This window comes from Delphinapterus leucas, chromosome 2, assembly GCF_059928025.1.
Source record: "Delphinapterus leucas isolate spDelLeu-1000000601 "Yukka" chromosome 2, BTC_Dleu_Yukka2, whole genome shotgun sequence".
Taxonomy (NCBI): Eukaryota; Metazoa; Chordata; class Mammalia; order Artiodactyla; family Monodontidae; genus Delphinapterus; species Delphinapterus leucas.
This window is the reverse complement of record NC_143130.1, coordinates 36,500,811-36,517,756: the sequence shown is the minus strand read 5'-3', so window position 1 is coordinate 36,517,756 and position 16,946 is coordinate 36,500,811. Positions and strand designations below refer to the sequence as shown.

At 49.7% G+C, this 16,946-nt stretch overlaps 1 protein-coding gene across 1 annotated transcript; it reads right to left on the bottom strand.

Moving 5' to 3' along the window:
• Positions 1–3,419: 3,419 nt before the first annotated feature.
• On the bottom strand, positions 3,420–16,655 carry LOC149749983 (aryl hydrocarbon receptor nuclear translocator 2-like). The gene is made up of 4 exons (XM_089906221.1): positions 16,627–16,655; positions 16,355–16,568; positions 12,401–12,614; positions 3,420–3,526 (listed from the first exon to the last, which is right to left on the bottom strand). Exons 1-4 carry the CDS (start codon positions 16,653–16,655, stop codon positions 3,420–3,422), a joined length of 564 nt encoding a protein of 187 aa, XP_089762347.1.
• Between the last annotated feature and the right edge of the window lie 291 nt (positions 16,656–16,946).

Here is a 16,946-nt window from a genome sequence, read left to right as displayed (position 1 = left end):
CCGGGTGGGACAAACTCTGGCACGAGCTCCCTGTGGCATCAGGCTGAAGCTGACCTCTCCTGAACCCAACCTGGCGTGGCGCCGCCTCTGACCCACACTGCCTCTCCCTCACCATTCCTCTTCGGGGGGCTCTTTTAGGAGGTGTGTGCACGAACCCCCAACCAGGCGTGGTGTCTGGGGACTCTACCTGAGACCAAGGCTGCCGGCTGCAGGGAGTGGATGCCCACGAGCTTTGAGCACGCAGCACAGGCCAGGCACCGTCTTAGGCACCAGCTGTACGCCAACCCTGAGGAGGAAACCAAGGCCCAGGGAGAACCCGGCCTCTGTTCAAGGTTGCCTCGCCGGGCGAGGGTGAAACCAGGACCCAGACTCATGGCAGACTCTGTCTCCCAAGTCCATGTCCTTCACTCGCCACCCCACGTGTGTGTGTTGTGTGCGTGTGTGCAGACTCCCAGTCCTATCAGACAAGTCAGCTGTGCTGGTCAGAACAGGGGCTGGGGTGACCAAACTGACTGAGCACAGGGATAATATCCCAAAGCAGACAGGGCTGTCTGCCGAGGCCGTCAGCTCTGCCCCTGTGGACATTCCAGAAGGAGCCAGGCGCCCACTCCAGAGGCGTGCTCTGGAAGGAGCTGCGTGATCCAGAGAAGAGTCAGCCCTGTGACCTCTGAGGTCCATACAATGCACAGCTCTAGTGACTCTAGATCCCCAGAATATGAGCCTTCAACTCAAGGTTAAAGAATGACACTGTCAGTCACTCATTGGAGAGTAACTTACATCATCACCAGAGAGGGGAGAACTGAAACCCACCCGTCAGATCACAGCCTGAGAAAACTGGTGGATAAGAAAAGAAGAGCCAGGACATGGAAGCAACCTAAGTGTCCATCGACAGATGAATGGATAAAGAAGATGTGGCACATATATACAATGGAATATTACTCAGCCATAAAAAGAAACGAAACTGAGTTATTTGTAGTGACGTGGATGGACCTAGAGTCTGTCATACAGAGTGAAGTAAGTCAGAAAGAGAAAAACAAATACCATATGCTAACACATATGTATGGAATCTAAAAAAGAAAAAAAAAAAGGTTCTGAAGAACCTAGGGGCAGGACAGGAATAAAGATGCAGACGTAGAAAATGGACTTGAGGACACAGGGAGGGGGAAGGGTAAGCTGGGACGAAGTGAGAGAGTGGCATGGACATATATACACTACCAAATGTGAAATACATAGCTAGTGGGAAGCAGCCGCATAGCACAGGGAGATCAGCTCGGTGCTTTGTGACCACCTAGAGGGGTGGGATAGGGAGGGTGGGAGGGAGCCGCAAGAGGGAGGGGATATGGGGATATATGTATACGTATAGCTGATTCACTTTGTTATACAGCAGAAACTAACACAACACTGTAAAGCAATTATACTCCAATAAAGATGTTAAAAAAACAAAAACAAAGGGAAAGCCGAATGTAGATGTTTTCCTCAATTAGCTTCTATTGAGAAAGCAATAAACAGGAAAGGTCAGTACTATATGTGCATTTTTATTTAACCATTTGGCGTGAGTCACAACCTTTCAGAGGAAATATGTCTCTTTTTAGTGAAACCAAAGGAAACTATTTTAATTTTCTTGATCACGCTGGGGTTTTTGCAATCAAGTTATTTTTAACCAAAGCATTAAACAATGTGACCATCACGTGAGAATATTACTGAAACCGAAATCATACCAGCAGGAAGCAATGACTCCATGTGTCTTTTCAAATGTCCTAAACTAACTCCAAATAATTTCATCTGCCTAAAAACAATGCTACTTATAGATTATTTTTGTTATAGTTTCCTCTCACACATGGAAGGAAAAAAAAGGTCTTTATTTCTTGAGCATCAAACTTAGGACAAAAGATACCTCATTAAGAAATCAAGACTCTTGCAAACAGGTTCTAAAATGCTGAAGCTGCTCATTTTTCAACCGTATTGCTACACGATTACATTTTTAACATTTTGTTTCTTTGTTATTTTGATCTTGCTGAAATCTCTCTCCTAGTGTAAAACAGATGGGGCTGTATTATTTGATTGGATTGGGTTTTATTTGGCGGCGGATACACCAGGATACAGCAATTCTCAACCTCTAGTTCACACTGGAATCACCAGGGCTGCTCTTACAAATACAGATGCCTGGGCTTGACCACAACATAATTAATTAAAATCAGAGAAACGTGGTGAAGCCCTGACATTAGAATTTTTAAAACATCCAATAAAATTCTGATGTGCATCAAGCTTGAGAACCACTGTGTCAGGGGCTGGGAATTTAAAAACTTATTTACAAAGCAGCTGTGTTTCAAGCGCCTCCTGCATGTTCCTCAGTTCAAGAAAAGCCAGGATACAGAAATGAGCATGTAGAGGACAGATCTTTAGGGGGTGATTTTAGCGTTTCAGAGAAACGCACCAGTGGTTCTTTGATATGGTTAAATCTGGGCGTGAATTTGAAGCAAGATTTAGAGTTCTCAAGTCTAATTCACATACCTTTATAATGGGATGGAAAATGTGTATGCTGACCTATTTAAGAACGTTAACCTCAGGCTCTCCCTTTCTCAGGACAGACTCACTGCTCTTGCTAGTTGGGAAAAGACTACTTCTCTCCCTGGATATGGCAGCCCTGCTCCCCTCTCTTCTCAAACCTGGCACAGCCTGGGCAGAGGCCGAGGGCTCCCTCGATTCACCCAGGGAGGCCCTCACTTGAAGGGGAAGCGGCTGATTCTCTAACACCAAAGGGGAGAATCCACTTGGCTGTACATAAATACAATGAACACAAGGCTCCCAGTGGCGGCTGTTTCACCTGCATCCCTGGATGCCTCCCTGCCTTCCTGGAAGCCCCTCTGTGCAGGAGTCTGTGCGCCTCTCCGTAACTTCTCTTGCAGAGGTGTGCTCCATGATGAATGGAAAACCCAATCATTCAGTGCCATTCCTAGGCAGGCCTCTTGCAGACTTGTAAAGCTGGGCACACTTAAGTTTTGGACCCTTTCCCAACAAGCTGTTACTCCAGACAACGCAGGACAGGTCCTGAGACAAGGGGAGGCAAGGACAGGAAGAGAAAAGAGTCTGGGTCTGGAGAGGGGATGGGTGCCCTGCCCTAGCTGCAGGGCCCGACTCCAAAGGAAGCCTCAGGAAACGCAGGCACAGTGGCTGCACCAACCTTCTAAGTCCTACATCTGGAAACTGATTCTATACCTTGAAGACGGGCAGAGACAGGCCTGAGCAGGCCAGGTCTGTGTCACAGCAGAACACGGCCCAAGCTGGAGGACAAACTCCACCTCCCCTCTCAGATGTGCGCTGCTTGTTCCCTGCCCTCGGCCATCCTAGCATCACCCAGCTCCCTCTCTAGCTTCAGGCCCTGACCTGGACCCCTGCTCTCGCCCCGTCTGAGCCTGCCCTCAGCCGTGGCGACCTTCCAGTGCTCTCAGCACCACACGGCCTTGGCCCTGGCTCTGGACTGTGGCTGGCTCTGCTCTGTCCGTGAAGACAGCGCCAAGTGGCAGGTCTGGCCCAAGACAGGGGGCAGTGGGCGGGACTCAGATATCACGCAGTGAATCAGGTCGGAACGAAGGCAGGCAGAGAGAGACAGAAGCCCAGGCTAGGAGCTGGAGGGAGCATGAGAGGCGGGAATGAGACTGCCCATCCCGGTCGGGAGGGGTGACTGAATGCCAGGTCCCACCAGCTCTGAGAGGCTGCTCTGTATCCTGCCTTCGGGCAGGCTTCCCCCTCCTTCAGATGGATGGGGGCGAGCGTCAGCAGGTCCAGCCAGAAGGAAGTGAAGGGGGGGCGAGCATGAAGGAGAGGAACTGGGAGAGCACAGCCCTACCTCTGCTGAGGCTCAGATCTGAAGGAGCGCCATGCATAGTTGGGGGAGGGGCACACAAAATCCACCCCACCCACTGGGCTGCAAGGCCCAGTCCTGGGGTCGTGACACCGTCGACTCACGCTGCAGGGTGACCCACAGTTATACACAAGGAACAGCACTGAGTCTCTTTGCTTCCCAGCACTGTACACTGAGCACATTCTGCATTGTAGTCAAGTTGATCATGAAAGCAGGCTGATGGGTCCAAAGGGATCCACTGGGGTGCAAACGCATGACAGGAAGGGATGAGCTTTGTGACTTGATTCAACATGACAAGTCGGGGCCACTGAGGGGGTACCTCCAGCTCTCCCCAGTCCAACTCACTTCTGGTGGAAGAAACTTGTCAGTGACAATCCAGGCAGCAACAAAAGGTCACCAAAGGCCCTAGATCATCAGCTTTTTAAACATAATTTGGGTAGTGATAGAACTAGGGTCAGTGGATCATCTCCCCCTGTTGGTTTTGCTGCCTAAACACGTCTTGAATCTCCGACTCCCCTGCACCTCCTGTACTGGGTTGAATGGTAGGTCTGCAGAATGCACATCTACCCAGAACTTGTGAATGTGACAATATTTGGAAATAGGGCCTTTGCAGCTATAACCAAGTTAAGATGAGGTCATACTCTATCAGGGTGGCTCCTAATTCAGTACATCTGGCATCCTTGTGAGAAGAGGGAACTCTGGACACAGAGACACACACGTCATGTGATGAGAAGGCAGAGATGGGAGTGATGTGTCTACAAGTCAAGGAACGTCAGGGATTGCTGGCCACAATCAGAAGCTGAGAGAGTCTCCCCCAGAGCCTACAGGAGGACTCGACCCTGCTGACATCTTGATTCTGGACTTCTGACCTCTAGAACTGTGAGAGAGTAAATTCCTGTTGTTTTAAGCTGCCCAGTTTGTGGTAATTTGTAACTGCATCTCAAGGAAACTAAGACACCATCCTAACCCCTGTCTGCATCACCGCCCCAGGATAATTCCCACACCCTCGTTACCTTGCCTCCCCCCACCCAGGCTGGCTCCTAAAATCCTAAGACCGGTTTTATAGGGGTAAGAAGAGAAATAAAGCAAGCAAGACAGATAGTTTGGAAAACCACTGATCCACATCAGTGTTTAAATATAATTTTAACACAATATAATTAATTTAAATATAATTTTCAGTTATTTAAAAGTGAATGAGGGCCTCCCTGGTGGCGCAGTGGTTGAGAGTCCGCCTGCCGATGCAGGGGACGCGGGTTCGTGCCCCGGTCCGGGAAGATCCCGCATGCCGCGGAGCGGCTGAGCCTGTGAGCCATGGCCGCTGAGCCTGCACGTCCGGAGCCTGTGCTCCGCAACGGGAGGGGCCACAGCAGTGAGAGGCCCGCGTACCGCGAAAAAAAAAAAGTGCATGAAATCTCCACAATTCTCAAACACAATCATTAATACTATCCCATATGTCCTGCCGTGCATGCTTCAACGCAGTCCTGTAGGGGGCATATTATTGTCTGCATCTACAGGTGAGGAAACTTAGTCCAGGGAGATTAAGTCATTCACACAAAATAAAGGGCCATGAACTGAACTGTCACCAGGTCCACCTGACTCCAAGCGTAGGGATGCTTCCACGACCCCCAGTGGTCTCCCCTCAGCCCCCGTGCCCACCCCATCTCACCCCTCAGCCGCCCTGGTGAGCACACATGCAGGCTGGGGTGAGCTCTCTCTGCTCTCCTTGATGGCAGGGAAGCTGGCCGTCCAGCCACAATCTGCGACGTGTGTGAAAACAATGCCCAACTCCTTTATCCGCGGTGACACCAGAGTGATAATGAACCCAGCAACCCAAGCTGGAAATCTGTCCAGATTCATGAAATATCTTTCAACATAAAATATGTGAGAAAAACACAAACAGTTCAGCAGCAACAACATGCTATGTATGTAGCAAAGCAAAACAAGGCAGGTTGTATAAATATTTAACAATGAGAAAGAACTGAACTGGCGCCAGAGAAACATCTGGGATAACAGATCTAAGTAGGTTGCGGTTTCTAGTGGAAAAGTCACTAGAAAGACATGAAACTAACCAGCTCGTGATTCTCCGATTGCGCTCTCACGTGCATTTACCAAGCACCTCTGGCGACCCAACTCTAAACGCTGTTTCCGGTGGCCTAAGTGTTTACTACACAACTGCGCAATTTCTAAGGAGCCTGAATCAAATAAACATGCTTTGCTTGCCACTAAAACACTTTATTTCTATCTCAAAACAGCAGAAACCCAATAACAGTGTTAATAGTTGACTCAGATAAAATAAGGATTTTTTGGGGGGGGCACATTTATCTACGTTACCTAATATGGCAAGAAAGGGACTGATGAATGTGTTTAGGAGTTGAGTCTGGCGTTAGTCCAAAGACTAAGTGTGGCTATTCCAAAGAAAATAAGCTATAGATTTGCAAGTATGGTTTTCATGAAGTTACCTTCATGACTGACATTTGGAAACAGACTATATTTTTCCAGAGCTGATATCACAGGGGTGGACTTCATGGGACCCCTGGGGGACCAATTATTGGCCTGACATTCTTCCCGGAAGGACCCAACTGCGTGGCTGAGCCCAACACAGTTTTGTCCTTGCCCTCCTTTGCAAAATGTTACGACGGAGGCCCAGCTGCCTTGGGTGGGTGAGGCTGAATGCTGACTACCGTCAGCTCTTTTCCCAGGCGGGCCTGCTGTCCTCTGCGGTGCCATGCGTAACTAGTTTGCTTCTGCTCCAGAGGGTCCGCGAGGGCGCAGTGTGAGCCCGCCCTCAGCTCCTTGCTCTCCTCCTCTTGTGCAGGGGAGGATGCCAACTGCCGACCCTGCAAACCTCCTCCTGACCCTGGTGGAGAGTCTGCCATGTGTGGACTGCAGAGCAAGGTCCCAGGGCTGCAGGCTGCTCTGTGCATGCTCATGCCGCTGCCTGGCCAGCCAGTGCCCTGGGCATCAAGCCTCTAAGGGCTGCTCCTCCAACTGCTCTCCCCAAAGGCCTGGCCTCGGGCCTGAGAGCTGGGCAAATCCAAGAGGTTTCTGGGGCCAATCCCACCGCTTCCTGCCGGTCCCAGCAGTCGAAGGATGTCCCCGACCCCAGCAGCTGCAAGACCCCAACCACAACTTGCTAAATTCTTTAGTTCAGGGCTTCTCAATCTAGAATGTGCATATAAATCCTTTGGGGATCTCATTAAAATGTAGCTCTTGAGTCTAGGCCCAGGGGGCCTATGATTTCTAAGATGCTCTTAGGAGATGCAGGTGCAGCCTGGGTTCATATCCACTAAAGTGGTAAAAACGTGCTATAAGAATGTAAGAGAGTTTGTTGTAGTTATTAATAGTTCACTGTTAGGGTTGAGTGAGAAAATAAAAGCAAAACGTGCGATGGGTCCCAAAGGCGCCGCCTCTCGCGGACGAGCAGGGAGACTGCACAGCAGATGCGGCATCTTTAACCGCTCTCAGAAACAGCGTGATGACAGGTCAGCCGGCAGAGCCGGCTGAGCATGGCTTCCTGGTGAGCTGCTATCTGTGCCCGGACCACGGCCCGGCCAAATCCTGTGATCCAAGGCTGAAAGTATCTCTGGACTCCAGCGAAGCTCTCGGGGAGATAGGGAAGCTTAATCACAGCTGACTGGGACATGTGAATCATGCACTGGAGCTTTCCAGCCAAAGGCCTCAGGGACCGACCTGGCTGGGGCTCTCCCCAAATTATCACAAATAATTTGGAACAATTAAGAAATGGGGGTCCATTCATTCAACAACAGCTGGAAACTCCTGTCGGTGATTGGGAAGGAGAGGCTGCAACCCAAATGACCTTTCTATGGCCATGCAAAACAGGTAATTGTTGAATGAATGAATAAATGATTTTTTAAAAAAAATTTATTTACTTATTTATTTGGTTGCACCAGGTCTTGGTTGAGGCAGGCAGGGTCCTTAGTTGTGGCATGTGAACTCTTAGTTGCGGCATGCATGTGGGATCTAGTTCCCCGAACAGGGAGCGAACCCAGGCCCCCTGCGTTGGGAGCACAGAGTCTTAACCACTGCACCACCAGGGAAGTCCCCAATGATTTTTAAAAAGTAGTGACTGGATAAAGGAAGAGGGGGAAAGAGGAAAGAAGGAAGGAAAAGAAAGGAAGGAAGAGAGGGAGGGAGGGAGGGAAGGAGGGAGGGAGGGAGGAAGGAAGGGAGGAAGGAAGGAAGGAAGGAAGGAAGGAAGGTTAATCCAGCCTTGGCTTGCACTCTTTGTGCCTTTGGACAGTTCTAACTATTGCAAAGTTCTTCCCTATACTGAACCAAAAGGCTGACCCAATTCTCTGAATGAAGGAAGAGTCAAGCAGAAACAGAGCCACAGAAGAGCAGAGTGGGGAAATGGGCCAAATAAACCTAGTCTTGACAAGGCCACGGGTTATCCTCTTCCACGTCCGCTTCCCAGCTGGGGCCGCCAGGCACTTCCTGCACAGCACAGGGTCACTGACAAGGCGTTTCCAGTTTCTGCTCGCCAGGATCAGCGCTTTCCAGGGTTCAGCAGCCACAGTGGTGGTGAGTGGGTGGGGTCTTGGGATAGATCATGGAAGATACAGAGAAGGACTCGCTCTCTCTGCACCCTGCTGGGCAGGTCTCTGTGCTGCTTGCCCTCTGACCCCACCCCTCGGGCACATCCAGTTATAGTCAGAGGCTCTGCCACCACCTAGAAAGCCTGGGCCTCTCCTTGGTTCCTCTCCTTCCACACAGTGAGCTGGGGCTCAGGTCACTCCAAGACCCACAGTAATTATTTTGGCAGCCCCTCCCTCCATCAAACTTTTACCTGATCACTGCCCTCCTTCATAACTGACACTGGCTCCATCTTCAGCTCAGAATCCTGTAACCCCAATATCCCCAGCATTCCCAGCAAGAGGAGAAGGTGCTCCCCGTTCTCCAGGAGAACGCCCATCCTTCCCCATGGGCATCACTTCTAACGCCCAGAGCCTGGCTCTCCCAGCCAGGGCCAACTTCTAGTGACTGCCCTAATTTCCTCTGGGAAATCACATCTCCCCAACTCTTGGGTCCAAGTGCCTTGGATGGAGAAGCTGGCCTCACACCCTGGCTCAGACTCCCTAGCCACCGGAATAGGGTGTCCCAAGCTGATCCAAGAGAGCCAATCCTGGGACATTTGCTGGAAGTACTGGGAAGGCTAACAGTTTCTGCTGGTGTTGCAAAGCCAGTTCGAACATAAACTTAGAGCTTCTAGTAAACACCTTTTTTGTTATATGAGGAGAGCCTGGGTGAGAATCAACCCTGCCTGGGAGCAGCCCCACTTCTGGCTATAGTATATATCCAAAAGGACTGCAAGCAGGATCTCAAAGAGCTATCTACACTCCCACGTCCACTGCAGCATTGTTCACAATAGTCAAGATGCAGAAACAATCCAAATGCCCGTTGACAGATGAATGGATAAAGAAAATGTGGTATATACATACAATGGAATATTATCCAGCCTTAAAGAAGTTAGTCTTATCATTTGCAACAATAGGTTTGAACCTGGATGACAGTATGCTAAGTGAAATGAGCCAGTCACAGAAGGCCAAATACTGCCTGATTCCTCTTATACAAGGTGCCTAAAGTAGTCAAGCTCATCGAGGCAGAGAGGGGAATGGTGGTTACCAGGGGCTGGGGGGAAGGGGAAATGGGGAGTTTGTGCTTAATGGGTATAAAGTTTCAGTTATGCAAGATGAGTACGTTCTAGAGATCTGCTTTCAATACTGTACCTATAGCTAAGGATGCAGTAACGTGCACTTTAAAATGGAGTAAGGAGGGAATCTCGTGTTCAGTGTTCTTAGAAAAAAAAAGGAGAGAGAGAAAGAGGGAGGGAGGGAGGGAGGGAGGGAGGGAGGAAGGGAGGAAGAAAGAAAGGAAGGAAGAGAGGAAAGGAAAAAGAAAAAAGTCACAAAAGAGCACAAGGAACTTTTTGGAGGTGAAGGATGCCAAGGCCACCATCCAGGGTCCACTCTAGGGACATTTCTGTCCAAATGTGGTTCACTCTGCCCCTTTAAACATTGCCAGACACATTAAGACTTCCCACAGACAGAAGTGTCCACCCAACTCTGGTGAGCCCGCTGGCTAAACCCTTGACCCAGAGCCTGACCTGCCCTTGACCATCACTTCCCCCACCAACTGCCCCAGCTGGGTCTCCTGACTGGTTTCAAAAAGCCACATCCTGTGTTCAAACACTGAAGTCTGGAAAAAGACAGCTCTTTCCACAGAAGGTGATTTCAGCTGTCAAACCAACACTTCCTGGCTGCTTTATTTCCCTTTCACATCCCTCCCAGATATCTAACTTTACAAGGTGTGTTCCCAACGATTTCTACAGGGAGTTCTCTAATTCACCCCAGGCTGAGGGATGGCAGAGCACGTCTTTCTTTGCGTCTGTTTCAGCGCCGTTGTTTTACAAGTACGGTCACGTGTCACCATTTCAGGAGACACGAGATAAGCACAATGTAGGCTCTGTCCTCACACCTTAATCCTTTATCTTCTCCCTCCTTTTCATGTATCATCGATAACCAACACTGAGAAAATGACTATTATCGTTCAGAAACAGTGGTACTGCTGTCACTTTTGACAACATCTGATTCAGTCTTATCATAGGTGTTATGGACTGGACTGTGTCCCCCCTAAATTGATATCTTGAAATCCTAGCCCCCCAGAACCTCAGAATGTGACTGTATTTGGACACAGGGCCTTTAAGGAGGTGAATAAAGTCATATAAAGTCAAAAGAGTATGGCCCTAATCCAGTAGGTCTGGTGTCCCTATAAGAAGAAAGAGGGAGTGGGACTTCCCTGGTGGAGCAGTGGTTAAGAATCAGCCTGCCAATGCAGGGGACACAGGTTCGAGCCCTGGTCCAGGAAGATCCCGCATGCCGTGAAGCGACTAAGCCTGTGCGCCACAACTACCGAGCCTGCGCTCTACAACCTGCGAGCCACAACTACTGAGCCCATGCACCTAGACCCTGTGCTCCGCAGCAAGAGAAGCCACTGCAATGAGAAGCCTGCGTACCACAACGAAGAGCTGCCCCTGCTCGCCGCAACTAGAGAAAGCCCGCACGCAGCAACGAAGACCCAACGCAGCCAAAAATAAATAAATAAAGAGGGAGAGACACCACAGATGTGTGGACACAGAGGAAAGTCCATGTGAGCACAGAGTGAGAAGGCGGCCGTCTACAGGCCTGGGAGAGAGGTCTCACCAGAAACCAAACCTGTCAACACCTTGATCTTGGACTTTCAGCCTCCAAAACTGCGAGAAAATAAATGTCAGTTGTTTAAGCCACTCAGTCTGTGGTATTTTGTTATGGCAGCCCTAGCAGACTACTACAATGAGCAAAGCACTGCCTCATTTGCTCACCAGGCTTCTGCTGAATGCCTACTGCATGCCAAGCACTGAGTAAGGCTCTGCAGGCAGACACAGAAGTGGATGAGAATCCAGTAGCTCTCAGTGTGGCAGGAAGAACACCACTGCACAAACAGACCTATCATAAAGTGGAATACAAGTATTACGGTATAAGTCAGCTCTACTATAACACTTGTTTTGAAAACGCAAATCTGTTCCAATGCCATTGATCCATTGGGGGACAATCTGAGCAGAATGTGAATTTTGTGTTTGCTTATGCATGATTTCATCTGCAAGACATACTAGATGAACACAGAAAACTGCAAGCAGCTGAACCCAGCCACATAGGAATTCACAAAGTGCACACACTCAGGCACACAGCAGCCACCTCAATTTACCGTGTGTGTTATGAGCCATAGCCTGTCCAACATCTGGTGTTACAGTTTTTGATTTCTGCCTGATTTCACATGACTCTCCTTACACCATTTCACAGGAACACCCAAGTGACAGCCCTTCTGAGGCTCACTTCCGTAAGTAAACTTCAAGTCAGTTTCAAGGTCAAGTGCCATATTTATGGTAATATTTATAAATCTCTTAACCATCGAATGTGTCAAGTCGTGCTCCCATTTTTATCAGGTTCCTCGTTTTGTTCTTACCTGTCACTGACAAATTTTTGAGTGTTGTGTTCCTAGCCCACTTTCTCCCACTAAGCCCTGTGGGTTTTGTTTCATGATTCTGTTTACTGCAGTGATTTTTATGACATGCATTTTGGGCTAGAGCAGAGCTGACTGTATTTAAACGTCTCAATGAGAAATTTCATTTCTGGTAAGTAAGGTCTGGGAAATCAGTGCCTATAATCAGGTTCACAAATAATCATGCACTTGAGGCATAACCCTCATTTCAGAGCATGTGGTTGGGACTAATGTGTCAAGAGTGCTTCCTAGGGGCGACATGCCCTAATTGCAGGTAAAATATAGGAAAAAAATGATGTATTCGAAATGAAGTTTTAAAACATTACAGGATGAATGAAGCTATTACACAAGCGAAGTCAAATACATCCCTCACCTGTAGGCAATTTTTTTTCTGACCTCCAGCTTCCTGATATGTTTAATGAAAGAAATTTTTCTCCAGGGAAAAGTCTTGAGAGAGAGAGAGACAGAGAGAGCTACACTGACCTGTCATTGAGTTTTCTGAGGTGCACAGCTGCTCTCTCAGCTTCTCCACATCGTCAGGATGCACCTGTTCATAGAGGGTGCTCCCAAACCACTCTGACTGGGGCTGGTTCAGCACGGGGGTAACGGAGTCTGACACGTAGATCACTCTCCCCGTCTCAGCCGCCACTACAAACAGAAACCCATCAGCGGCTTCAAGGATGAGATGCTTCAGCTCCTGGGAAGAGAAAGCCGCGATTAGGGCCAAGCATGGGCAAGCCCAGGCCAGTTAAACAGTCTTATCAGCAACCTTCAACTCTTACTCAGAAATTCATTGTGATACACAAACAGCAACCTTCAACACGTACTCAGAAATTCATTGTGATACACAAACAGCTTGGGGGCTTTCGTTTGTTTGTTTTGGGAAGATGAGCTGTAAAAATGCACGAAGCTTATACTAGCCCTAAGATACAGCTACTCCAAACACTGTTAACCCTGTCTTAACCAGCCCTTTCTTAGGGAGAGAGGAAATTTCCAGCCCAGGGGAATGAGAGAGCAAGAAGTGATCACCAGGGAGGTGTTGGGTTGTCAGAGGTGTGATATGGCCTCACCTACATATTCAAACTGCAGTCATGTCATTGGAGCAGAAGGGCCCGGTACGCACGGGGCTCATGGAAGGGAGGGAGGGACCATGGGAAAGTGGGAGGAGAGAAGGAAAGGCACCAGGTGTCTCCCCAGCCACCACCTGCCACACTCAGAGTGCACTCATTCTTCTTCTCTTCCTTCCTTTCTGAGCTGAATGCTGGCGGCAGATGTAAGAGTATCACCTTACATCTGCATGTCTGTCAAACTTGCACGACTCCTTGACAGCCAACATCTCAACAGACTCTCAGAGTAATCCCAGAAGGTGGCGGGGCACCTAGCATTGTCCATGTCACTTTACGGTGAGAAGAGAGGCTGACTGCACCAGCCCTGGAGTCACACTCACAGAGCTCATGACTGTCAGTGAAGGCAGGAAGGAAGCTGCTTGGGATCAATGAATGGGCGGCAGGAAGCCTGGCCATCATCCCGAGAGGGACATAGAGGGGGCAAAGTCAACTCTGTTATAAAGTCTTCTCTTTGCAGGGCCTGCAGGCAGCTCAGGTGTGGCTACCTACCCTGTCATTCTCCCATCAAGCTCAGGAGCCCTTTCCTGCTGAATGAAAGGGGCTCCGTTCCTGCAGGAGTTGGGGGGCTATCTCTTCCCCGTGTGCTGGGGTCCACAGCCGCCTCTCTAACAACCTCACACACTGCTCAGGGCCCAAAGAACAAAGGGATCCTTCCAGTCAGTGGTTGGCAAGCACTTTTTGCTGGGAATCCTTTGTTCACGTGTAATCTTAGGTGGAAGCCCCTCTGTAACAACAGAGTAAGGGCCATCTGCATGGAGGCAAAAGACGTGGAGTCTAGAGCATCTGACCCCACCCTCAGTGCCCGTCCCGAGGGGGCTCCAAAAGCCCGAAAATTAGAAAATGTGAGTCTGCTGGGGAGCAGAAACTGGGGTGATTTGCCATTGTCTCTGAGCCCTTGGCTGAGTCAGAACTGTAACATCCTCTGTCTGGGAATCTAGGGTGGAAGCAGGCTGTACAAGCATTTTTTTAAGGAAAAGTTTATTTTGTCCATTTCTCTTGCTTGGCACTTCTGCTGTTCCATGTCTCTTAGATGCTTACTCAGTTCAGAAGATTGGGTCAGCCGTTTTACTTTCAGTATGGAGAAGATCTTGCCAACAGGAAGGACTGTAAAAAATGAAACAGGTTGTCTGGGAAAGTAGAGAATTCTCTGTCTTTGGAGGAGAGGAAGTGGACGCTGATGCCTCCATGTAGGTTTTCACAGTTTCAGCCCTTTTGCAAGGACTGTGGGAAGGGCTTATGGAACAGGGCCTCACCCTCATCACGGGCCCCTCCTTCTACGCCCTCCTCCCCGGTTTTTGTCTTCTGGGAGCACGTCACTCATCACCAAGGTCCTGTGCCCTGAATCCAGAATGAGCCTTGCCTGTATTCTCCAGTTAAGCCAACAGTTAGGTCTAAAGGCACGGACTGTGGCATAAAAGGAGACCATCAACTGTGGCCCTTCCACTTCACCGTGCAAGTCTGGGCTCCCTACTGAGCATCTTCGGCTTCCGTTTTTTCACACGTTTTTTTCAGTGAGATTCTGTGAGGTTCAGTGAGATCTTACATGTGAAGGACTTAGTAAAGGCTTGGCACACAGTAGGCGCTTAACACACGTAGCTGTTGTTGTCATCAACAGCCTACCTGGGAACCGAGAGAGAAAGATGGGGAGGACTCATGGAACTTGCATCACTGCCTTCTCTCTTCTCTTCACTTTCTTAACCCTCAGTCACTTACAGGTAAAGAGATTAATGTCAAATATGGACCCTGGCAGGTCCACGTAAGGATTAAAGAAATGCAGAGAAAAAGCTTTTCACGATCCTAGTGGTCAGGAGGTGCATAATGCATTTCTGTCTGCTCACCTGCCAGCTCTCCATCCTTCATTCCACTGCGGCCCCGTGTTAAACATTGTCCTCTGCTGCCTCCCTGACCTGTCTCCACGACCCTGCCAGGTGGGAGCCATCACTGCGGTCCTTTTACAGAGGTGGAAAGAGGCTGGGCCCTGTGTCCTGGACCACCGGGCCCCGTGGCCTCCCAGCGAGGGTCACTCCGCTGCCACACCTCCTCACACCTCGAGGTGAGGAACACGTGGGCCCTGGGGTGACCCAAGCCCTTGCTAAAATGCCTGCCACACAGGAATACACGTTAGCTCCTCTCCCTTTGCTCTTTTTCTAAACCTAAGTCCTGTGACATGAACAGATTCTTCACACTGGCAGAATAAACGATTCTGTCTCTGGACACGCCTTCCTCACCTGTTCCTCCAAGGCTCTGCGCTCACTGGTCGGCTCGTGTCGAATCCCTTCCTCTCCCGTTTCTGTGCATCTTCTGGGGCTCCTTCACAGCCTGCCAGGGCCAGCTCTCTCCCGAGAAGCCCCCGACGAGACCTAGCACTTCCTACCTGCATCCCCGACAGCACATCACTTCCCTTTCCCCTGCCTGCACCATATACAAAGTGCTCTCAAGTCTATCATCTCCTTTATCCTGCAGTACCCCTCAGAGTCAGGAAGGCAGAGAGCTCATGTTCATCCACAGATGAGCAAACAGAAGCTGAGGGCATCTGACGATCTGCGCTACTACTGACCAGCATGGAGAAGAACCATGACCCAGAACACAGGCCTTCCAGCGCAGGCAACGGTCAAGTTACAAAATACTTCCCACTGACCATTTCCTGGGTTTGCTCTTCCCAACTATGCAGCTCCTGGTACAGCTGTGAAATACATGGTTTTGGGGTCTGACCAACCCGGGTCAACTCCTGGCCCCGCCACTGAGCAGGGGACTGACGCTCTCTAAGCCTCCACTTGCTCATTTCTAAAGCAGGGATGAATTACAGAGGCTTCCTCCTCGGGCTAGAATAAGGATTGAATGAAACCCTGCACAGAAAGATCTGACTTTGACCCCGGCTCAGGGCAGAGGCCTAAGTGCTGGCTGTTAGGATCCTTGCCACTATGATTGTTGTGACAGCTGCCAAAACTTTGATCACCATCATGATCACCGCCGCTATTCTACCACAGAAGAACTGTGGAACTGTGGTTTTGCTTGGCTTTTTCCTATATTAGCATGCTAAGCACAATGTCTTTTTTTTGAGTGATGCCTTGTTAAGGTACATGGGAAATTTAACAAGCAGAGGACGCAAAATCAGACAAACACCCCTGGAAGAGCGTTTCCTAGTGAAGAATGGAAATAAAATTCCCTGGTTTCGTCCCTACCTCAGCCTTTAACCCTGTTTCCCCACGTAGCTTATTTCATCTTGGCGATGCTGTCAATCATTCTCTCCCCTTCCAATGATGCCATTACCGGGGAAGAAAAGCACGCAGGCGAGGGACGAACGGGGTACCTGCTCCGTCAGGAACGAAGGCTTGTAGGCGCCGTCTGTGGACTTGTTCCCTGTGCCCCGCATGGACTTCATGTGCGAGACGGCCATGCGCAGGATGGTGAGCTTGTCTGGCTTCCGGGCCAGCGCGCTGCACGTGGGGACCATGTCAGAGAGCTCGGTGATGTACTGGGTCATCTTGTTCCGCCGCCTCCTTTCAATCTCACTGTGGTTCTCTCTTCCCGAAAGCACGAGATCAGGGGAGGCGGAAAGAGAAGGATTAGACTGGGGGTTACTGTCTGACGGTGTAAACCGGCACGTACATCGTTAACGCCCAGTAACCAAAAGACTAGCTCGTAATGGCTAATTCAGTGGCTTTGAACGCATCTTGGGCAGAGCAGCTCCCCGACACATTAGCAAGTTTCTTTCTCGGGGGGTGGGGTGGGGACAGGCTTCTACAGATGCCTCAGACTCACCTCTAAATATGTACTCAAAGCTTTCCACTGCTCCCATGTACCTAAGTACTTTTTAATAAGCATAAAGAATGAAGACATTATCCTTCAGGCATCAAAGTGAACTCAACATGCTTTCCACGGGCACCCACGGATCTGTACAT

Bases quoted from the DNA above. Each gene is read 5' to 3' on its own strand.
- LOC149749983 (XM_089906221.1), bottom strand. From the start codon at position 16,655: ATGTACGTGCCGGTTTACACCGTCAGACA. The intron at 16,569-16,626 runs GTAACCCCCAGT...GCTTTCGGGAAG, and splicing joins CCGGTTTACACCGTCAGACA to AGAGAACCACAGTGAGATTG. The intron at 3,527-12,400 runs GTCAGTGTAGCT...GTCTTGGGCCAG, and splicing joins CTCAGAAAACTCAATGACAG to ACCTGCCACTTGGCGCTGTC.